This window comes from Balaenoptera physalus, assembly GCF_965194825.1.
Source record: "Balaenoptera physalus genome assembly, chromosome: 5".
NCBI classification, from domain to species: Eukaryota; Metazoa; Chordata; class Mammalia; order Artiodactyla; family Balaenopteridae; genus Balaenoptera; species Balaenoptera physalus.
In genome coordinates, this window is record NC_138884.1 from 59,689,456 (window position 1) to 59,714,952 (window position 25,497).

The 25,497-nt window shown below is 36.4% G+C and overlaps 1 protein-coding gene across 1 annotated transcript; it reads right to left on the minus strand.

Annotated features, from left to right (window-relative positions):
* Positions 1–3,841: 3,841 nt before the first annotated feature.
* On the minus strand, positions 3,842–24,183 carry AREG (amphiregulin). Its single transcript, XM_082463947.1, has 6 exons — positions 19,201–24,183; positions 17,863–18,111; positions 15,053–15,254; positions 14,177–14,332; positions 12,102–12,213; positions 3,842–10,642 (listed from the first exon to the last, which is right to left on the minus strand). The coding sequence occupies exons 1-5, from the start codon at positions 19,259–19,261 to the stop codon at positions 12,120–12,122; spliced, it is 762 nt and encodes a 253-aa protein (XP_082320073.1). The 5' UTR covers positions 19,262–24,183; the 3' UTR covers positions 3,842–10,642; positions 12,102–12,119.
* Positions 24,184–25,497: the final 1,314 nt, after the last annotated feature.

Genomic DNA, 25,497 nt, shown 5'->3' on the forward strand with positions numbered 1-25,497 from the left:
TCCAATAGTACAAGGAAGAGCTTCTTCATGGCTCCTGAGTCCAGCGCCATTCTTATCCTGCCCACCTTTCTGCATTTATTTCCTCCTCCACTTCATTCCTTTCTTGGTAATCTTAACCCACTAAACTCATTTATTTTTTTCCCTAGTCTTGGAAATTTCCTCCAACTTTCTCCCCATAAATGAAGAAACCTGCTTCTTGTGGTTCCACCAAGCATCCTTATAGTCTACAGAAGGGTTATGACTAGGATTAAAGGAGTTTTTATTTGCTTACAAACCTCTAGAATAGGAGCTGAGTTTTTGAGAATACCAAACAAATTTTGAGTGCATTAGAGAGTTAAAAAAAAAAAATCAAGGCACATAGGACCTGTTAAAGCATTTAAATCCAGAGTTTCTTAATCCTGGCCCATGGACTCTTGCATGGTTAAGAATGAATTTGAAGGAGTATGTGTGTCCCTTGTAATTGGAAACAACAAAAAAGTATGAATGGGTGGGGAAAGCTTTCATTTATTTTCACAAGATTTTGTGATCCCAAAGAGTCCCATAGTTAGCTCTATAGTAAAAAATTCAGCAAACCAGAATGGCTGGAAATTTGGGATTTCAATCATTCTCTCCTGCTCCCTTCAGTCTCTAAACAACTGAGAACTGAAAAAGGTAGCCCAACTGAGCCCAGAGAATTAATGGTAAACCTTGACTGAACAAGGATAGTAGGATCTGAGCCTCAAATGGGGTTTCCTACTTCCTCCCTTCTGAATTAAAGACAAGTAGGACTAAAGATGTGGACTTGCCTGACCTACCCACCTAGTTACAGGCAGAGAAACTGAATGAAGTTCAGCCTGCTTGCTCACAGTTATCCAAGGAGAAGGAAGAGAGTAAAAGTCGGCAGGTCCGAGAGCCTTGCCTTTGCAAGTCAATGACAACCCTTCTGATAACCAAGGGCCAATGGATTTTTACCTATTACTAATTCACCAAGTAGGTAAGTCATTCACCTTATATGAGGGAGAATCAAGTAAGAAGGAAAAGGAGAAAGTGGAAATATTATAATACCAAGGGGAATTCACTTTGCCTCTGTGGAAATGTGGTATGAGAGTTAGGGTTCCCGGCTAACAGGAAATGTGATGTACATCACTCACAATCTACTTTTTGTTGAGCCCTGTGGAAGTAAACTTAGTAACCTCAGAAATACAGCTTGTGCGTTAACCAGAAGGAAAGGCTGATAATGTCTGTCCTCTACCCCTTCCAATATTGTGCCTAATAGAGCTCAGCATGGAAGTCATGAGAGCAAGACCAAAGCATGACACCTGCATCCCATTCCTAAACCCATCATTTGTGTGGCCTTGGGCAAGTTATTAAAACTCTGTGCCTTAGTTTCCTCACGTGTGATATGGGCACTTAATATTTAATAGGGTTGTTGTAAGGAATAAATGAATTTATACATGCAAAGTGCTTAAACCTCATTTGACCATGGTAAACACTCAATTAAAGCTAGTTGTTACTTGCTAAAGCTTTGCAGTTTGTCCAGTAAGAAAGTCCTTCAGACATTGTTCTCCTATCCATACAATTTTATGTGTCATAAAGTTTATTCAGAAAGTCTTATCCATACTGTGTCCATTCATCCCACTTTCAAAATTATCCACAAAATGTCCAAGGATTGTCAAAATGATGGGAGGCTCTACAGCATTAAAAGTCATATTATAGAATAATATTTAATGATATAGGAGAGATATTTATAATATATTTCAAATGAAATAGAATTTTTAAAGCAGTGTGAAAAGTACGACAATTTTTTTCTTAAATAACAGATATATGTTGATAAAGTATTTGGAAGAACGCGACTTAACATTAAAAGAGACCATAATCGTCACTTAGCCTAACCTCTCCATACTACACAGTTTTCACTGCTGCTACCTATTCTCTCTTGCCGCATTTTCAGACATATTCTTGGCTTACATGTTTTCATTCAGAAATGCAGGGGCATCAAAGTCTACTGTTAGATTGCTCTCGGATATTTCTTACTTGCATTAAACAAAATCAACCCTTAAAGGATTGAAACAATAGAAACATTTTATTTTCTCTACAGTACCAGGGTAATTATATTTTTGAATGGATAAGCTTTAAACGCTTAACTAGAGTTTCAATTCCCCCCACCAGTTCTCTCTCCTCCACGCTAAGCCTTTTGTGTTCTTCCAAGTTTCTTACCTCTCTCAGTTGGCAGTGCCACCACCCTAGTTCAATCTATTTTTATCTCTTACCTGACCCATTGAAAGTCTTGAGTCACCTCAACAATTGATCTGCTTCCTCCCTGTCCTTCTCTAGTTCATTCTCCAAACAATGTAGTTTGTTAATCCGATCATGAGACTTTCCACTTTTAAGTCAAACTCCCCACTGCACTTACACAAGAATCTAAACGTCAATGCCCTGTGGAAGATTTGGCCCACTGTCCCTCCCTCATTCTGTCCTCATCACAGCTCCTCAAAGGGGCCAAACACCTTCCCACATTGTCTTACTAGGTGCCCCTATACTTCTCTTCTCACACTGGTCCCTTCTCAATCTTTAAGTATTTAGCTAATTCTCAATACTTTCCCATCACTTCCTTGCTCCTATTCTCCCTTCCCTCACTGTTAGGTAACCATTCTTTTGTTTTATGTGACTTTTTATATTTAATTAACATAAGTATTACTTAATATAATTTGTGACCTTTGTAAAATGTGTATTTACTTAACATAAGGAAATGTGAATTGTCTTGGTTTATGTCTTATTTGCTTTAGCACTACCTTTAAGAATTTTTAATTTAGAAAAGTCTACCTGTACTACTATGAGTACACCTCATTTGTTTCTAATAGCTGCATTGAATTTCCCAGTATGCACCCACCACCTTTGACATTTGCATTATCAGGTAATAGACACCTAAATTGCCTCTAATTCCCCCCTATCATAAGCAACACAACAATGAACATCCTCATGCAAGTTCCTTCATGGGCTTACATGTCTCAAGAATATGTTCACTCTGGGTAACAGGGTATATTTATTTTTAATTTGATCAAGTATTATTATAATGGTAGTCCCAGGCTAAACTCCTACCAGTAATGTTTAAGGATCTCTATGTCCACAAGCTTCTGCCAACATTATCCATCTTTCTATTTTTGCAAATTTGATGGGCATAAAGTGATATCCTGTTTTGTTTTGTTTTTTTTTTTTGGTTTCTATTTCTGCCATTTCCAATAAATTTGAACATTTCTTTATATGCAGGACCATGATATATATATAGATGTGTGTTATATACTTACAAGAGTGTCCAGCCAAGAATGTGAGTGGGAGCTGAGTTCCAGCCAATGCTCTGTGTGCTCTGGCATGGGACTATAGCTATCTAGAGGAAGGTCTGACTTCCATTAATTCTGATCAAAGCAATATTTGGGTTAGCACTAGTCCAGATAACACACTTATTAGTCACTTAGGTTTCAAATTCTAGGAATTCCTTGCCATATCCTTTCCCCTCTTTAAGCCGAAAGTCCTGTATTTTCTCGTTGATTTTTAGTCATTCCTTGCATATTATAATCCCTTTTTGGCTTCAGGCATTTCACATATCTTCTGCATTATGTCAAGTGTCTGTCAGATTTGTCCATGACATTCTTTTTTTAACCAAATTTCTGAATTTTGACATAATCAAAAAGAGTCTATTTTTCTCTTCATGTATTTTAATCATGAGTTTTTGCTTAAATCCTTCCCCAATCTTAATTCACAAGGGTATTTTCCTGCATTATTTTGTATTAACTCTATAGTGTTACATTTTACATTTAGATATTAAATCTTTGTGGGAGCCACCTTTGACTGTGCTGTAATCTTTTTCTTTCTTTTTTTTTAATTTATTTATTTTTTTGGCTGTGTTGGGTCTTCGTTTCTGTGCGAGGGCTTTCTCTAGTTGCGGCAAGTGGGGGCCACTCTTCATCGCGGTGCGCGGGCCTCTCACTGTCACGGCCTCTCTTGTTGCGGAGCACAGGCTCCAGACGCGCAGGCTCAGTAGTTGTGGCTCACGGGCCTAGTTGCTCCACGCCATGTGGGATCTTCCCAGACCAGGGCTCGAACCCGTGTCCCCTGAATTAGCAGGCAGATTCTCAACCACTGCGCCACCAGGGAAGCCCCTGTGCTGTAATCTTATTTTATTTTTCTTCACATTCAGAGATCCTTTTCTCAACAATATTTTCTAAGCAGTCAGTTTTTCCCTATTACTTTACAGTGCTACCTTTATCATGTAATAAAATGTCTCTGAGCTCTCTGTGATGTTCCATTGGTCTATTTGTCCGTACTTATTCTAGAGCCACAATGTTTTACTACTGTAATTAGTAAATGTTTTTATATATAAGGCTCCTTTTTTCCTTTTTTTTTTCAATATGGAAGATTTTCATGAATGTATTTTCCCATGCAAATTTTAGAATATGATATATGAAGTTCCTCAGAATACCTAGTTGGAATTTTGATTAGCATTTTGTTGAATTTAAAGATTATTTGGGAAAGAAATTAACTTATTTATAGTCTGACATCTAAAAGAAAGAAGTGCCTAACCATGACAGATTTCTTTGTTTTCTTTTAACTGGTATCTAAATTTTTCTTAAATGAAATCTTGTGGACTCATTATTAATACACATATATCTTATAGTTTGCTAGCAAATGTGAATGCCATTTTATCTTTTAAGATTGAGATAATTTGTCATTGAAAACTACTATTAATTTTGTAATTTTATTTTATATCTAGTAATCACATGAAATTATCTTATAAATTCTAATACTTGGCATACTGATTAGATTGGTCATTCTTGGTAGACTATCACATTATCTTCAAATAAGAACAGATTTACTTCTTTATTATAAATTCTGATATCTCTTATGTTTGTTCCTTTGTTTTCAACTTCAGTTGGCATTTTTGTACCACATTAAACAGTAGTAGTAATAATGGGCATCCCTGCCGCATTCTTAATCTTACAGGAAAAGCATCTATAGATTTGCCAGACAGTATAAATTCTTCTGTATGTTCTAGTATATAGCTTTTATCAAGCTCAGGAAGTGCCCTATTCCTGGTTTTTAAATTATTTTAAATTATAAGTAAATTTTGTGTTTAAATGCTTTCTCTGCCTTTAATAAGAAAATGCTTTTGAACTCTATTTTGTATAACAGAAAATTCTAATTTTTTTACTCTATTTGATATAACAATGATATACTTTCTTATGTTGAACAATCCTTGCGTTCCTGGTAAAAATCTCTACTTTCATGATGTAATTTTAAAAATATACTTGTAAATTTTCACATCTATGCTTATAAGTAAAATGTACCCTATTTTTTTTCTTATATTGCCCTTGTACAGATTGGAACTGTCATCATACAATAAGCTGAGCATATTTTACTCTCTCTTTATATTCTGAACATATAAAGCTATACGGGTTGGTTTTCTTTTTGGGGTGTTGGGGGCATGAACTCTGATCACTCTTTCCATTTTTTTTTATTGCATATTGGTTTAAGCTTTCTGGTTTTTTCCCATTAGACATTTTGTATATTTTTTGGTATTTTTATAGAAATTTATCCATTACATCTGGAATTTTTATATGTTAGTGCCATATTGCAACCATGAAGATAGAACCTATCCTAATGAGGAAAAGGACCTAGATATTTGCTATTATTATTATACCATTGTATAAAGCAAACTTAGAGTATCCTACCTCTATACATCATTTATAAGAGATAATAACATCTCTTTAAGCCACCAAAATTTATTTATGGATATGAATCCTAATACTCTCTTTTTTTTCTTTTTTAAAATTTGTTGCAAGAGGGAGGCGGTATCTTGAAAGAGGGAGGGGGATATATGTATATATATAGCTGATTCACTTTGTTATAAAGCAGAAACTAACACACCATTGTAAAGCAATTATACTCCAATAAAGATGTTAAAAAAAAAAAAAAAAGAGTATATAAGTCCCCCAGTTAGACAACAGTATGAAGGGCATGACCCCACTTGTATAAAATTGCATGTGTGTTCATATAGAGATGTCTGGAAAGGTATTAACAAAATAGGTTTTCCTGGGTGATAGCATTTGAGCTATTTTTTACTTGGTACTTTTAAAAAAAATCTGCAATAAACATGTATAATTTTAAAAAAATTGTTGTTCCTGTAGTTATTTCTTCTTTTTCTTTCTGCCTTTCATTTTTTATATCCTCTCTTTATTTTTATCAATTTTAAAAGAGGTCTATCCTATTAATTTTTCCAAAGAGTAAGATTTTGGTTTTATTTTTCAATTATCTTTATCATTTGTTTCTCCCCTTATTTAAATATTTTTATTCTTATGTTCCTTGGGTTTATTCTATTGATCTTTATCTAAATTTTGAGTTAAATGTGTAGCTTAAGTTGTTTCCCTTTTAAGATTTTCTTATAAATATATTTAAATCTACAAATTGTCTATTAAGTACTATTTTAGCTGTGCCTCACAAATTTTGACAAATAAAACATTTTCTTTCAGTTCTAAGTATTTTGAAATCTTCTTTAGGATAATATTTATCTCAGGGACTTTTATATTATGTTAGTGTCCCGGCATATACCAGTTTTTTTTTTAATCCTTTAAAAAATGTTCTAATTGTATTGCATTGTGATCTAAGCTGCCAACCACCTCACCACCAGCACACACACACATATATATCTGAAGCTGTTTATGACACACTTGGTCTCCCTAGAGAGACCTGGAAGAAGGTTGGATTGCACTGTGCAAAGCATCACTATGCTTATAGTAAATGCTCAATAAATATTTATTACATTAATGATTAAATGAACATAGTATATATGTATATATATACTATGTATATATAGTATAGTATATATACACATATATATGTGATTTGAGAGATTGGAAGATTGGAGGTTAAGGTGAATATATTCACACAAAGTATTACTAAGGAATTAGGTTGATTTCTAAGACACAGAAGAAAACACATGTCATTACTTTAGTCATACCTCAAAGGTCAAATCCAACTAACAAAGTGAATTATTAATTACTGAGAGGATAACTATCTAGTTTGACACTATCTGAATCTTTTACTCTGCCATTTCCTTCTGTTATTAACTTTACAGATACTTCTTAGGACTTATGAGATGTTACATTTCAGTAACCTATGTTTGCCTGGTACATAGCTGGAGTTTAATAATTATTTGTAATTATTTATTGAATGAACTGCAAATTAGCCAAGAAGTAAGAGTTACGTTGTTCAGCAGTAAGCCACTTTAGTCACTTTGTGCACCACCCATACACCCTAGGTTGTTTCTGTTTCTAAGCACATTGACCCTACCTACAGCTCACCTGTATTTCATTTCCTGAGGACTTTCTCTGGCTACCGGAGTTCACTTTGCCTACACATAAGGCAGGCTGGAATTTCCAAGCAACTACATCAAGCTACACCCCAGGAGTAGCTCTTAACCAATTATTTGAAAATTTATGAATAAAATTTATAGATAAATATTTCAGCTTTCTTACATTTTGGGTGGGCTAACTCTAAGATATACATTCTGTACTGTGAGGGAAGTTGTATAGTTTGGGTAGTTTTGGGAAGACGGAATAGGTAGATAAAAAGGGTCAACTTATCTGAGTCTTGAAGAAATAAACCAGCTACCTTACGAGTGGTGGTTTCAAGCCATGCTAAATTGGTATGCAGATAGCATCCTCCAAACCAAAAGCAAACACCTTGACTACAGGAAAAGTAGGAGAGAGAGGAGTTTAAGTGAAGCAGCTCTGGAGCCACAGAGCCTAATTCTCTCATTTACTAGTTGTATGACAAGTTACTTAAACTCGCTAAGCCTTACTTTTCTTACCTATAAAATATATTTACCTTCTAAGGAAGTTATGAGGATTAAATGAGTTTCTATGTATAAAACAGTGATTAAGATATCTGAGTACTCAATAAATTTAAGATTATTATTTTTATTATGAAGGTAATAGGGTTTTTTTCCCCTTCTCCACTGTAATTGTTTTACTAAACTTTTGTTTTAGGGACTAAGAAAGCACATGGGATAGCAGGCAAGTGCCTAGAACCTTCACAGTGACCAGTGACCCTGGTAGTCTGGGGCCTCCCTCCAAGTGTTTGGTGACAACAGGGAAGATTTGTCAATTCAAATATATTTTTCTGCAAACTCATTACAGCCTCCTTTAGTAATCTTGAGCACTTATGTGGCTTCAGTTACCATATATATTTTGACAACTCCCAATCTATAATTCTTCCCCTCACTGCACTTCAGACTTGTATATCTAACTGCTTAGTAGATGTCTCCTGATATCTCAAAGTAACAGGTCCAAAGCTGAATATATTATCACACTTGTAGACCTGGTTTTTTCCTCTCACCTACTCAATCTCAGATGTGAGGTGAGGGACAGGGTTGATTCAGTTGACTAACTGACTGGGCTGGTACTTATTTCCTCATAAATCTATTAAAAACTAGAAAGGATGATTTTACAAAGTAGAGAAGAGACATTCTTCATTCAAGGATAAATAAAAAGCCATGCTTCCCTCCTAGAATATTCAATAAGCTAGTTCAAGAGATTCCCTACTTAAAATTATGTCACCATCTCCCTAGCCACCGAAGCCAGGAACCTGAGGGCCACCCCAGATTTCTTCTCTTCTCTCACTGTCTTATTGCCCTCAGCCTTGTTTTCAATAATAAATCACCTTGTTTTTGTTTTTTAATCTATAAAAACATTTCCAAATACATGCTGAGTCTCTTTCCCTGCCTTAACTTCCCAACTTCAAGTGTTTTTCTTTTCACACTTGGAATATTTCAACTGCTTCCAAGCTACCTCTGGCTTCCTACCTTGGCTCAAGTCCCTTCACCATATGGTTGCCTGATGACCTACTTGGAACACAAATTTGATCAACTTTCTACCCCTGACCAGCTGGCTTGAATGATTCCTCATTTAACTTACAGTACAAGTTAAATGCCCCGTGTGACCCTGTCCTTACCACTCCAGCTTCTGTTACAGCCTCTATTGACTTTAACCTCTCTGTTTCAGTAATACTGAACTATTTTATGTATTTTCCTTTTTAACACATACTTTTTGATGACTTTGTAATTTTGCTTGTGCCTATAATGATTTTCTCTATATAACTCCTACTCATCCTTCAAGGATAATGTTAGGTGACACCTCTCCAGGAAGCGCTCCCTGACTCAGTCAGCCTGGGCTGGGTAAGTACTCCCCTAAATCCCATGGATTCCTGGTACCACACCTCATTCAGTTATTTACTGCACTGTACTGACAAGACATACTCTCTCCCGCCAACTTGGTGGTAAATGTCTTGTATTCCTAGCACTCTATTTGAATCATCCACAATAAATATTCAGTAAATGAAGTTGAGGAAAATGTGTACTGTAGATGTGCAAGCAGAGGTGAATCACAGGTTCTCAACACTGGCTGTAAATAGGAAACATCTAGGAATCTTTAAAAAAATACAGGTATCAATGACCCACACCTGTCCATTTAAGTCAGAAGCTCTGGGAGGGGGGCCCTGGACACTGACATTTAAAACTGAAGTGATAAGGTAGGTGAGGCTGGGAGCCAATTGGTTAGATGATCACTGGGCATGGATTTGGTGAATGCTAGAGACAGATGTAAGTATTGATGCTTGAGGTACCTTTCATTCATGAAATTCTATGAGATGATTGCTGGAATTATGCTTATTATTGGTTCATTTTCTCAAAATATTCCCTGCACAATATAACGGTTGTTTTGTTTTTCATGCAGGTAACTCAACTGACCAGCCAGGAACCACACTGAGTCATTCCACAACATTAATGTTCTTGAAAGAACACTCATCACAAATACACATGTATTTGTTTAAAATAAGAAAAGAGTAAGAAAAGAGTAGCAAGTGGAGAAAAAGAAGAGTGGGTTTTAGATACTTTTACATTTATGTCATGATATTAGGGAAAGATGTCTCAAATCTAAATACTTCCTGGTTCTCTTGAAATGCCGTATTCAAACCTTGTCTCCTCCTTGTTTATGGTGATGATAATGATGGGCAATATATTTTCCTTCTTTTATAATATCTGTGTTTACTGTAACAGAGAGGCCATGCCATGTGTTGACTTTAGAAGCTTTTCTAATGAACAGGACTTGGAATAAGTTCTACATAGAATAAGAAAGACCAGTTTGGGATATTAGTATTTGTGGGAGGACTAAGTGATTCTGGTTTATAATTTTCCCATTAAGAGTGCTTTCTAAGAAAAGCAGTAAGTTTTGAAAATGAACACAAAAACAGTAAAAAAAAGGAAGGAACTCCTTTTAAAATGATCATTTAAATGTTAGGAGAAAAATAACCCTAAAGTCTCACAATGTCAAAACTAATATTCAAACTCTCAATCTGTTTGATTAAAAAAGTTTATTGAGCTGTAAAATAAATACATTTCCATTAAATATTAAATAAATTATTTACAACTTGAAAAAATACTTTTTATCTCCATGCATCTTTATATACAGAAATAAGACTTAGGGTTAAAAAGTGACCATTGAAAGTTTAAAACCATCAGAACGGAAAGGTTCTGTTTTCTCTGGATCCACTGAAAAGAGGAACCAATGCATCACTCAGGGTTGTGACTTGGCAGTGACTCGGATCTGATACTCTGTTAGAAAATAAAACAAAGTGTTAGAGATAAGCTCAATTTCAACATAGCTTTAAGAAAATGCCAAAGAATAATCAGGAATCAGAATTTCTGTCAATTTTTTTTCTAGGATGTCTTGTGAAAAATGCTAAGAGCTTTTCATAGACAAACTATCCCGTTGACGTGAATCTTTCTTTCACATCAGCTTTGGTTATATGCCTACTTAGGTAAAGACTGCATGTGCTCGAACCTGTTTCATCAAATTCTGCTTAATAAAACTGCAGCAATAGTCATGAGAAATAGTTTTCCTAACCAAATCTATGCAGTGGATATAATTAAAAATGAAGATGAAGTGTCTCAGTGTATTTATGATATACAGTTAATTTAAGATAATTGGTACCAAGGGCATAATAATAGTAGATACCAGTTATAGGCAGCCACTAAGTGCCAGCTCAGCATAATCCTTTTCCTAAAGTCATTCTGGACCTCCTTTGAGAAATTTCAATTGCACTAAATAACCAGAAATCAACCCTTATTCATGCTGGTGGTTTTAGCTTCAGATCATTAAGCCAATTCATTAATAAATTTTGATGAATAAGTATTGAGTATAGAATTGTCATGGATAATTATCTATTTCATGACTTATTGAGCTAATTCTGTAACAGGCTCAGAACATAATGCCTGTACTTAACCAATGCTAAATATAGTGGTTCTCCAAGCATCTGGAGTATTGATTAAAAATGGTACTACTGACTTAGTAGTAGAACTACAATATATACTCTGACCAAGCTGCCTCTCAAATCTGAACCCCTTCTCTCCTCCTATTTCTTTTCTGTATAAGGGTATTCCACCTGCTGTTTCCACTTCCTCCTATTTGTAGCGCAAGCTCCTGGATGCTGGCTCTTCACCATGTGAGCTCAGCCTATCAGTTCAACCTTATCTTCCCCAACGCCACTTGAACTAGGCCATTTCTCAAACATTTCTAAAATAATCTAGCCCATATCACACTATTTATCTTCCTTTCCCTTTATAATCGCTTGTCCCCATCTCACCAGTTCTTCGAGGCTCACTTCCAGTGCCATCCGTATGCACATGCTTTTCTGCTCCCTAAATGCATCCCACTGGATTCTATTTCTCCTTCACTGGGAACTCCTCATATTCCATTGGTTCCTTCCTCATGACATATTTTACTTCCCCTAGTATTCTCATTCCTTACACTTTTTTTCTATCTAATAAACACTAAGTTGTCTGAGAACAGAATTTGTGTCTCCCTCATCTTTATATCCCTTATAATAGTAAGGACATAGTCCCTTCTCAGTACTGAACTCCAGCTCACGCTCAAAGAATAACACTTTAATGTAGCCAATGTTCACAGTGTATAATTAAGAAAACATGCTTTGCTCATTTTTCTTCATATAATAGATGTTATATTTTTTTTAATTGTAGGATATTATATAAAGATATCTTTTAAAACTCAAACCTGTAATATTCTCTTTAGTTATGCTATGGCATGTGCATTTCCATTTTCTTGTTGAAGTTTCTTTCGTTCTTCAGCTGCACCTTCATATTCCCTGAAGTATCGTTTTCGAAGCCTTCAGAGAACAAGATATTCTACTGTTATCAAAGTTCTATTCATCTATATATTGACTGGGGTTTCATGAGTATAGGGAATTCCTTTCATAAGTTGTTATAGACCGTTGCACACTTATGGACCACTCCACCAAAACAAAACCTAAACCCAGCTAAAAGTATCACGAATGTTCTTCTCAAGGGGATCTTTATGTTGACTTTACATAAACATATTTTCAAAGTACTGAGATTTAAATAAGTGTGCCTTGAGATGCAAACTTTCAGAAAGCATGAAACACATTCATATCCTGCCCCCCCCCCACCAATTTAGCACAATTGCCATGCACAATTGGGAGAAGAAGATAGTATAGTTTTACCAGAGAAGGACTGTATGCTTGTACAAATTAATCTGAATGCTTAGTTTTTTTTTAAAAAAAAACAGGCTTACAAAACAGAGTTTTATTTATTTCTAAATATAATAAATACCTCTAGTTTTATTTATTACTACTTACTACCAAAAAACTCAATGGTCTGAAATGTCTTAGTGTTGTACAAGCAATTCTATTTTTAGTAGGTCTTTATCTACTAAATATTACTATTAAAATCTTAAGAACTTTTGTTGTGATGTTCGGGGAAAAAATCAAGTTCAATTATGAAAAAGCAGCAAGTATGTCTTAGGCAAGTATTTGCTATGTATTTCAAATACAGGGAGAATACCAGAGAAAAGGACAACATGACAAAGTTTTTCCATACTTTTCCAAAGGATTATTAAATATCTCAACTTGAATAATTACAAGCTTAAATAATTCTTTCAAAACATCTTCCCTAACTGGCAATTTCTTCTTCTATCCTTCTATGTCAAATAGTAATGGTTTGTCTGAGGGAATCTTTGCTAAATACATTTGCATATTTGACTTGAGGTACTAACAGACCGAAATAATTTCTAGGGTGTGCAAAACAAATTTAAACCACACATAAAACTTTACGTGCACCATAAAACAGTATTCTATGTGTCATTTTATCATTATCTGATCTGAGTTTAAAATAATAGCAAACAATGGCAGAAGATAACCCGTTGTATCCTGAATGGCAGGAGTAGTAGATCATGTACACAGTCCAGCTGTTAAAGTAATTTACCAAGACCTGAAATTAGAATAATGAGTCTTGCTTTTCCCCAAGCTCTAATAGCACATGAGTCATTATAGAGCCATTCACACCCTCCCCCAACTTCCTTAATTCACTGACTTTTGTTTGACAGACAATGCCATTTTTACATACCCACCAGTGTCTACTACCTGGGACAGTCTAGTTCTAGCATTCATTGGTCATGCAATGAAGTATGTGGTCTGTTATTACGAGCACAGGGAAGATACTGCAGGAATGAAACAGTAATAGAATTGTCCCTGCTTCCTATGCCATGCCATATGGAGGAAATTTATCTTAATAATTGAGTTCCCCTATTGCACTTGACAATAATAGGCATAAACTCTAAGTATGTCAGTACACCATGCTATAAAAGTCCTAACTCAGAATTTTGCATTCTAATAGGAGCAGAAGACATATTTTCTTGGCTTCTGGTTTGAAGCTCTTTGTGATTTTTTAGTACCAAAGCAATATCTCTGACAACCTACTATGAACCAGGCCTTAATTAGCTTCTGGGAGGCTTGTTTTAGCTTAATATAGTCATAGACGATATCAACACTCTGAGATTTGGAAGTAACCTTGAGTAGCCATATAACATGAAACAAAACTATCACTTTACATTCAAGAAAAGGGTTTCATGTATTAAGTTTCAATGGTGGCCCAAGTAATATCCATTTGACCATATTCTATGAGTTGTCAATGAAGTATAAAGATATAACCAAAGATCATATGCCACCAATAGAATAACTCACCTAAAATATGATACCACATTGTGATAGAAATACTGAAAAAAATTAACCCGGCATTATTTTATTAGGGATTTTTAAGATATGCCTTACTTACAGGAGTGTAATAATAACAGCAATAGCTGTGAAGCTCATGGCGGAGACAAAAGCAGCTATAGCTGCTAAAGCAATTTTTGATAAATCGCTGTCAGCCATGCTGTGAATCTTCATGGACTTTTCCCCACATCGTTCACCAAAGTAATCCTGATGACATCTGCAAACACCCATATTTTAAAATTATAATCACTGAAAAAATTCCATTAAATTTTATGTTTGCTTTCCAGATCATAAACAACCACTAATTCTAACATTAAAGAAAGTCATGCCATACATTTATTTGTATTTAAAAATGATGAGACAGAGAATGCATTTGAGCCAAAGATCTATTAGTATAAGAAAAAGTTGAGATTCGTTTGGGTGTGATATTCCAAGAAGACACACCTTTTCATTCTTTGTGCTCCATGTATGACCAACTGACGAGGTCAGTGACTTGTTATGGAGCTAATACATTCCACTATCATTTAATGTGCTAGCGGCTTTTGGGGGGAAGGAAGCTAGAGCAACATTATGTGAAAACTACCTTTAGTTCCTTTTTTATCAAGAGGTTTTGTAAATATATATTGTAAAATGATGGTTTTCACCAGGGTTTAGCAAACTATCGCCCATGGGTTAAATCTGGCCATTTGCCAGGTCTTTTACAGCATGCAAGCCAAGAATGTTTTTTCCGTTTTCAAATGGCTGTATTTTAATTGGTTATACGAGTACATACTTCACCTTGACCCACGAAGCCCAAAATATTTCCTACCTGGTTCTTTAAGAAAAAGTTTGCAAACCCCTGGTTTATATATTGAAAAAAATAAATGGTTTTCTGCAGTTAGGGGTTTCAGACACAGTGTTAGAAATATAGAATTCTACATAATTTAGGAAAACTTACTGGCATGATACTGTTTCCAGGTGCTCTATAAATTTGCATTCTCCATGAATGCAGAAATTTTGGAATTCTGCATCACATGGATTTTTCTTCTTTCTATTTCTTCTATTTTTTCCATTTTTGCCTCCTTTTTTCTTTCTTTTGGGTTTATCTGAAGTCTTTGAACTTTCAGTTTTGTCTTTCTTGGGCTTAACTACCTGTTCAACTAAAAAAAAGATTTATTGATAACAGTCTCTCTTCATCTGGAATACCATTTTGGAGACATAAGAGAAAGAAGTCCTAGCAGTGAGAGCTCACAGGGATAACAGCTATATTTGTCTCATTATTTAACACAACTCATACACAATAATTGAACAAAGAGAATATCTGTATTGTGTGACACTTAAAGATCTGAATCCCTTTGTTATTTTATTAGCTTAGAAACATATTTTGAATTTATTTGTGTCAGTAATATTATTATTATTGATAATAGGAATAATAGGAGTTACTTGTCTAAGAAAATCCATGAAATATTTTAAACATTTTTTTCACTGTTAATACATACCAAGTTCTTGGTAATGAGCATTAATTTAATTAAACCCAAATTGCAGTTGAATGTATTGTTACTATCCAGATGATACAGATGAGAAAAATGAAGTTGAGTAAAGACAAGTAAATTGCACTAGGACACGTAGCTAGAAAATGCCAGTCCTGGGATGTTAAAGCCTATTATTTCCCTACCATATTATATTTTCTCTTGGAAAAAGTTCGGTTCCATTAATTAAAGTGGGATTCGAGTATATCTGGTGATTTTCTTTACTCATATTGGTCTTGTGCTCACTATCATAATTGGGAATTAGTGTGTAACACTTGAAATGAAGAAAACAGAATTATACGTTAGAGTTGATCAATTTTCTCCAACTCCCAGATTACAACAGATTATAATTAATCGATACTTTCTGGGGGCTCATTTCTATGATCAATCTATTTGAAAAAGGGGAGTCCAGAAATATTTGTACTTGCTGCTTCATAGGTTCATCCTAACTCTTCAGATCCACAGAAACCTTTGTTCAGGGTTACAGTTATGCGGGGTATAGTATACCCATATGCTAAATATAAGAAGAAGAAGTTTTCATGTTGGAGCTGTGCATTTTGTTATACTAATTCCTGAATAGGTTTATCTGAGCAAGTATTTAGCAGAGTCCAGTGGAAAGAGGAAAATATCATATCATAATAAAATTAGTCATAATGGTCCTGCAGTACCCATTAAATAGAAAACTCTGGAAACATAGGGAAGGGTATCAAAGATAGAACCCTATGATTAAGGTAAGGACAAATAAATATTATGAATATTTTAGCAGTTACTATATCAACATTAACAACAGTCAAATTAGGAGCAATGTTTAATAGGTGGCTATGCAATTTTTACATTGAAACTTTCCTCTGATGATAAGAAAAGTACCACAGATTAGGGTAATTCCTCTAACAGAAACATTTCAAATCAATATGATGTACTTTATCAGATATATTACAAATTTTAGACAGAGACAAATGGTCACTATGCTGAAGTGCTTCAATAGACATTAACCCCATGGATCAATTTCCTCTCTGTTTTACAATGCATTGCAATTCTATCCACTAGCCATTTTCATCACCAACAGTTCATTTGGCCTTATGAAATGTTAACTTGAAACATCTTTAAGACAATAGTTTCTAGAGTCTTAATGGTCTAGTCTCATCCCCTGCAAAAATAAGAATTATAGATGGACCCCTTCACCTTATGTATTATAAAAGCACAAATTCTGAAGCAAAGGAGGAAAGTGGAGGGATCGATAAAGCTTTTCCCACCTGCCACTTAACCCTGTCACCGTCCTCGTGGTGCCACCTGCTCTCCCTTCACCAGTTCTGGGAGCTAGACAGATGGGGAGGATTCCGGGAAACTACAGTCAAGAAAGAAAGGTCCTTAAGTCCTGCCTCCATAGTGGATGCTCCTAGGATATCTAGATCTGATTTACTGATGATCTGCCCTCAAACTCCAAAGTAATATGAGGGTAATGAACAATACTGACCTCTTACTTTGGTACCCTCATTTTAAGCAAATGCTCTTTTTAAAAGATCAGATAACAGCAAAAGAGAAAAAAAATTATGGGTCACCATTATTTAACTGACAAATGAGATTTGGGGTTAAATAGTGATTTTAGCAATATAAAATCCATGCTTATTTGTCCTTCTTTAATATTTCCATAAGGTGGTATTACTATTATTATTACCAATTTCTCAACATCTAATTCACAAAGGCTAAGATCCAATCGTTCTTCTCCCATTACTTCTTTCTGTTCCCTTACTCGTGTCAAAATGCAGTTATTTAGAGAAAAGTGGTGGTGGGGAGTGGCTATAAAAACTGAGATACTAAGTATATAGGACTCGTTGATGTTTAATCTGTTTCGCAGATTGGGGGGGGTGGTCGTGTGGCAGAGTATCTGGGACCAAACAGATTGGAGTTTCTCATTCTGGCTGTGGAATTTGGGGCAGAATGCTTAACCTTCTTGAGCTTCAGTTATCACATCTGTAAAATGATAACAATTCCTACTTCACAGAGTTGTGAAGATTAGACTTACTAGACATAAAACATTTGTTAGAGTTCCAGATACATAGGATGTGCCCACCAATAGCTCTTTCCATCTCAGTTGCTAGCTTACCCAGTGGGGTATACAACAGTCATACACGCAAGAAAGCCCCTGGGAGAGCTGGGGAGCAGCTTTTCTTTGGAAGCAGCTTTGCTCATGCAAACCACACATCTTATAGGCTACACTGTCACCTTATCCTCTACTCACCTCTGACTAAATCATCTACAATATAGCCAGCTATTTGTGGTTCGTTATCGTACTCTTCTGCATAGTCAGAGTCGATGTCCGAGGACAGTTCGCTACTAGAAGGCATTTCACTCGCAGGAGAAATCTCACTTCCCGAGGACATCTGACTCCTTGAGGTCACCTCAAATCCATCAGCAGTGTGGTCCCCAGAAAATGGTTTCCCTTTCCCAGAGTAGGTGTCATTGACGTCTAATCCAGCAGTATAATGGGCTATGGGAGCAAGAAAAAGGGAAGAAAAGAGAAAGTAGAGCAGAATGCCTTTTCTCACCAGTCAGTTGCATTCGGGAGACAGGTTTATCTTCAAAGCAGTTATTGTACATGTGCTATTGTTTGTGATCGAGTCACTTAATGAAAGTAACTTCACATTTTGCCAACACATGGCTGTTTGTTGTGCCAGTTACAGAGCTTCTTTCATTGTTTTCTTTTCCACAGACAGCCTACATTAATTTCCACACCAAAATATATATATATATATATATACTACCAAGTAGGCAAATTAATGTCATATAATTATTTGAGAAGTAATATCTAAATATTGTCATAACTTCACATACCAAATGCATTTGTAGTTTCTAGAATGTTACCTGTCCCATTTTAATAAACAGGTTCTAGAGATAAATACCAGATTTTCCTAACACGTGCTGACATTTTGAACAAGAGTATGTGTATAAAATGTAAAAAGTAGTTGATAATAATTATTCTTATTGCCATTGTTTCTTATTATTGTTCTCACGTAGAGTGAAACTAGGGACTAGGTAAGATTTGGGGGCCAGAATTAAGCCCCTGCTTTATCTTTTAGGTCTGAATAAAGCAGCGTCAGAGTGGTACTTTTAACTTCTCCCTGGGACGATGCGAGGCCCTCTAGAAAAGTAAAAACAAAATCACTTGACAGCGGAGATGGAGAATTTAGGCAGGAGGTAGCACTCCTCGGTCGGAGACTTAACCACTCTTCTCCAAGATATGCGGAAATCACCTCACCGCTCTGTACCTCGGTTTCTTTATCTTATCTTTATCTTTATTTGGATCACAGGATCTCTAAGTTCTCCTTCAGCTGGACTCAAGTAAGAGTACAAGGATTCTCAGGCTCCCTCTTGCTAGCTTGGAACATCTAAGACACCCACCCACTTTTCTCTTCCTCCCATGGAGTATCCACAGGGAGGGAGGGACCTCGATCACCTCCCACGGGACAGAGCCGGGGGCGCCGAGGGGCGGTTTTTTTGGAGAAGCAGCAGCAAAATTCAAGTGGTGCCCGCGGTGGGAGAAGCGCTGGGCAGCAGCTCAGAGCCGGGATGTCCTCACCTGAGCCGAAGATCAAGAGCGACAGCACCACAGGCGCCGGCGGCAGCAGCGGGGCTCTCATTGGTCCCTCGGAGCGGCGGCGGCGCGGTCTCTGGGGCAACTCGGCCGGGAGCTGCTGGAGGGAGGACGAGGTGGTGGGGAGAGGGGGGACAAGGGGAGTCTTGCGGCTGTGCTCGCAGGCCCGGCCGGGCTCGGGCGCTGGAGGCAGCTCCTGAAGCTCGCCTAGGCTCGGCTCGCGCGCAACGTGTGCGAACGTTCCGGAGGCGCGGCGCGCACCTGCAGCTTTATAGGCCGGGCGGGCACCCGGGCATCGCCTGTGACGTCACGGCCGCCGCGGTGGGTGGAGGCGGGCGGCAGCCCCGAGAGAGGTTACTACCCCCAAACCACACACGGATGCCAGACGCCCCACCTTCTGGGACCGTAGAGAGCCGCTGGGAGGAAGTGAAAATTAAACCCCTCGCTGCAAGCTGAAAAAAAAATACCAGATCTATGTTCAAGGGAAGGAGTGGAGTTTGGGAGCTAGTATCTGACATTCAAAAATCCCGAACTTTCAAACTCTCTGAAAACCCTCCGAATATACTTTGGTTGATCTAGTATTACAACAGACAGGGATTAACTAGAAAAGTTCCATATTAAGATGTAAATGTACTTTAAGACCAAGAATGACTTAACAATAGCCCGATGTCTTTAACAAGAATAATGAAATGAATGACTTTAACAAGTATAATGAAATGCATTAAATGACTAGAGAGCACACCTCCTAATGAGAAGCTGCTTTATTTACCATATCTCAACCGGGGCTCTTTCCCACCCACTACTAAGAGGCCAGAATTTCCAACCACCTCCCTTCTGGTTTCTTTATGTGTCCCAGGGCCCTCGTCAAAGTTATTATTTATTGATCATTTATTTTGCAGAACAGTACACTAAAAATATTACCAGTACCATCTCATTCAAAAACCTTGCTGAGTATCATTTTCCCTGTTTTACAAGAGAGGCTAATGTCAGCTTTACAAAGCAAGGAGGACTTTACACAGCTGGTCATGGCAGAAGTCAGATACATTTAACTTCAAGTTCATCTGACTCTTAAAATCTCTTTCCTCTCTGATAAAGGGATTTAGACTAAACTTCTCTTTGAAAAGAGAATTTCTGGGAGAGAATAATATTTAACATAAAGGAATAATCTCTACTGGTAGCATGTTGGCATTTGGATGAAGGGTGGTCCTAAGATTTTGCCTCTGGAATCCCAAGATAAAAAGGGCCAGCTTTTAGGGCCCATTTAGAAGCTAGTAGGGCATTTTAATCATGACAAGTAGATAATACGAAGAGAGAGGGAGAAAGCTGCTTAATTTGACTAACTTTGATGTAGAGACAACTCCAGAACTGGATTTTTCTCGACTTGAGGAATCGAAAAAAGCACTGTTCTCTCTTAGTGTTTCTTTGTCCTGAAGATACGTATCTCTTCCGTGACTGTTCCAGTAAAACAGCTCTTTTAGGAATGTGGTCCACAGTGCATCTGTCCTAATTCTGGGAAACTTTGTAAAAGCTACTTATTTTTTAATGACACATCATAATAAAGTAGGCTAAATAGTACCATATGTTTAGTAGGATAAAATAAACAGTCATGAATCATGTCTTCTCCCCTATTGGACACTTGTGGAGAACATATTTTGTGTAATCCACTTGTTTTATGTTTTATGCAGGGAAGTAGTAAAGAGGGAGATTAAATGACGACCAGCTCCCTGATCCCAGTAGCTCAATGAGGTGAGAGCCAGATGCATAGGAAAGTAATTCTGTTACATCAGATGGAAAGAAGGATTGGGTGCCATGAAAAACCAGGATGCAGTTTAGTTTTGCCATGTGTATCATGGAAAGTTCTGTGGAAAGATGGAGAGGCCACTCAATGGCCTTCCCAGCAGAAAGTGTAAATGGAAAGAATACCTGAAGTCGAGGTGTGACTGAGAGCAGAAAACCAGACTAGAAACATGACACTGCCCATTCCAGAGTGAAGCAGGGGCCTGCATGGTCATCTTTTTTGGTGAATGAGACAACTGTGATTCAGAGAGATTCACAGTCTTACCCGCAGATTTCAAAAGATGGTGGAGATTTTGTTTAGCTTACAGGCTGTCAGCCTACACTGGTGCATCTTTCTGCTCTCGTAGGTTTTGATTTTGTTCTAGTCCTCTTCTTCCCTTTTTCTTACTCTTTCTTCATATTGAGGTGAATGCAAGTTGTGCATATCTGTCATCGAAAGTCTTTTACTTTGAAGTGAAAGGGGCTCTTTATAATGGAAATTATTCTGTCTTTTTCCAACTGGAAATTTAGGGGGTGATAATTTACATTGGTGTGGAATATAACATGGCATCGTAGGGACAGAGTGCTTAGATTCAAACAAGTTGGGTTTTCATATACAAATTCCACCATATAGTAAGTTACTTAATATTTGAAAAATTCGGATTCCTCATCTAAAGATAGGAATAAAGATCCCCGCCTGCTGTTAAGCAGATTAAATGAAATAAGATACAGAAACATTAGCACAGATCCTAGCATATGGTGAGTGCACAATAGACGGTAACTATTATTAACCTTGACGTTATGATAGTTACATTATATTAATCACATTGAAGAACTAAGTGACTCTTATAAATGCAGCTACTCACAGAGTAAGTGAATAATCTCCTCCAATATTTTCAAGCCATGAACTTTGTACCTACTTCACATTAAGATTAAACATTTTGAACATTATGGTTCATCACAGGGTATCATTGGCGTCATCATAGTTGCATCACAATGGCAGCACCCCTTGATGGCTCATGGCATTCTGGAATATATGCATGAGAAGAAAACCAACCCCATGTAAGTGTGGGATTCTTTACATTCTGCATGTCAAGTTGAGACAAGGAGGAACAATTGCAAGAAATTCAAGTAGAGAAGCAACTCTTCTTTACCCTGATAAATTGATGGTTCCCTCATCTAGTATAAGGTTAAGGGCAGTCCTAAAGACAAATGTTCCTAGCCAACCACACTCATTTTGGTGCCTAGTATCTGGATCCTGATAATATTTTATATGTATAGTGGAAACAAACTCACTTTGACTCTGCTAAAATGTGTGCTATAGAACCCAGAGTAGAATTATGTGTTTGTTCATACAGCTGATCTTGAGTTTTTACAGATAGCACCAGGGTCTGAGTAAATATTACATCATGGTCATTGTTATGAGTCAACAAATGAACTCCCAAACTAAAATTAAGAAATTCTCTAAAATATAAGCAACATTTCATTTATTAATAAATACATTAGCTCCATTTAGAGGTCTATCATTTTCTACTTTTCACCTTGGAATTTATCCATTCTAAAGAATATATAATTTCTAGTTCCTTCAAAAAGAGACCTTAAATGAACTTGATTTATCTTGACAGAATAAAATACATTTACTTGCCCTTTATATCTTTCACATGATGGCTTTTGCAGAGCAAGGACTAGCAGATGGGACTGAAAGCAGTGAATGATTTGGTACAGTGGAAACTAAATAAACGTAATATACAATTCACTACATTTATACACACAAAAAATCAATCCTCTAGGTAGTTCATTTACTCATCAAATATATTTTGAGAACTAGATACTTTTTTAGGTTTAGGCACTGGGCTAGAACTTTGAATAAGTCATAGTGTCCTTGTTTTTAAGGACTTTACATTCTATTAAAGGGAAACACATAATAACCAAGGAAACAATACACATAATCAATTTAGGTATTTAGAAGTGCTAGAAAGGAAATAAAATGTGTGATATAGGGGACTTGGGATGGTAGAGGAAGATGATAAAAAGAAATACAAGATAGCTTCTACACTTAAGTAGTTCACATTTTCTCTCTAGAGGAAACAGATGGCAGGATAAAAAAGAGAGCATTATCCTATAGGACAATAATAACAGTATAGAAGAGCAGAGATAGGCATGGGCAGGAAGGAGCAATAGAGACAGGCACATACAAGAAGAATGAGGGATGCTGAACGGAGAGGGGCCTTACATTGGGCCTCAAATGTGTAGAGGAATTTAGGACATTGTTGAAAAGAGTTCATTCCACTAATCATTTCTTAAACACCCCTCTTAACAGTGCTAGACAAGAGCTCTCTTTAGCTCTTAACCAAAGGTCAGCTGATCAAAATCACCTGAGAACCATAACAAAATGTACTCTCCATTCTCCTCTCTTGATTCAGTAGGTTTGGTGTGCGGTCCTGGCCTGTGTATTTTTTAACAACTTTCAAGAAAATTCTGATGTGCACTTCTGATTAAGAACTACTCCACTAGGGGACACATAGGTGAAAAAAATCAAGATACATTCAGAGAGGTTATAAACTGGTGGGGCTGCATATTTATACAGATGGAAGTTTTGTTGGAAATGTGAAGGATGGAGAAATGAATTTTAAGAGGAAACATGTGAGTAAGTGCGATGAAGACGTTTAATTTACCACTAAGAAACTCATGTTACAAACTGATTTAGACTATTCATTTAATAGGGCACAACTTTAGTGTAATAAAAAATGTCTGAATATATGAAAAAGAAAAAATCCACTTTGCATATATTTCTTCAGGACCCAGTTTGTCACATAAATGGAATCATATCTACACCAAATTATTACGAGTTCTCACTAACTCAATTCTGAATGTAAGATCAGAAAACAGGATGTCTGCAACCATCATCATACACTGAGTTAGAAAGCATGTCAAATTTTAGTATGCCATTAATTCTTTTTTTTTTAACATCTTTATTGGAGTATAATTGCTTTAAAATGGTGTGTTAGTTTCTGCTTTATAACAAAGTGAATCAGCTATACATATACATATATCCCCATATCTCCTCCCTCTTGTGTCTCCCTCCTACTCTCCCTATCCCACCCCTCTAGGTGGTCACAAAGCACTGACCTGTGCTATGCAGTTGCTTCCCACTAGCAATCTTTTTTACATTTGGTAGTATATATGTGTCCGTGCCACTCCAAAAATCATTAGTTTTGGTCACTTCTCAAGATAGCAAACATTCCAAGAAGATACTTTAATATTGAATTGCTAGCTAATTTTGAGATTCTCAAGCACTACCTTGTGTGACTATAAAAAAACATTCGACTTTTCAATGGTACAGTTGGCCTGAGCTAAATCTGATGTATAGTGAGGCAGTGTTGCTTACATGATAGGAAAAAACTTTAAAGAATTTTTTTTTTTTTAAGAAATTCACGTTCTTTTTATTTATTTATTTATTTATTTATGACTGTGTTGAGTCTTCGTTTCTGTGCGAGGGCTTTCTCTAGTTGCGGCAAGTGGGGACCACTCTTCATCGCGGTGCGCGGGCCTCTCACCATCGCGGCCTCTCTTGTTGCGGAGCACAGGCTCCAGACGCGCAGGCTCAGTAATTGTGGCTCATGGGCCCAGTTGCTCCGTGGCATGTGGGATCTTCCCAGACCAGGGCTCGAACCCGTGTCCCCTGCATTGGCAGGCAGATTCTCAACCACTGCGCCACCAGGGAAGCCCAAGAATTTTTTAAAGAACTATAAATGTGATCAAATGTTCCCATCTCAAAAATGGTATTTATAAAATTCTTACTCTTATTGAAATAGAAAAAACCAGAAACTTGGAAGATATATTTTGCCTAAAATTACATCTGTGGAAAAAGTCATGTAGTTTGCACTCTTAAAAGTTATTTTAACTGCCGGAGAGCTAAGGATATAATAACTTTTAAAAATTAATTATGTTAAATTTTACGTTTCTAAATTTTCCCAATTTGGAAATTTGAAGCTATGTCTATACTTGTTTATAAAATATGCTTCATTTTTATTTTCCTTACAATATTGCAATCTGCACAAAATGATTATTTTAGTGGGATTTTGTTGGGGAAAACTTAAAAAAATGTAGCTTTACTTCTGCATTCATAGATTTTGGGGGGTAACACACACATAAGAGGGAAGAGAAAAGAAGAGTATAAGAATAAGTCTACATTTTAAAAAATATCCAGTATTTTTAAGAGTAAAACAAAGTTATATAGATGTATATTTATTAACATTCTGAAAATGTATGATACCCGCTATGTAAAAATTGAACAAAGAAGTGTGTACAGTATGAAACTTTTATTAATATATTTACAAATATTTGTGTACATATTATATATAAATACATATATGTAGATATACATGCATAGAAACATTTTGAAAGGCTATATAAAAAAGGTCAACAATGTTTATCTTTGGTTGAGGAATTAATTGCTCATCTGTATGTCCTAATGTGTGTATAAATATCATTTATTATTTCTGC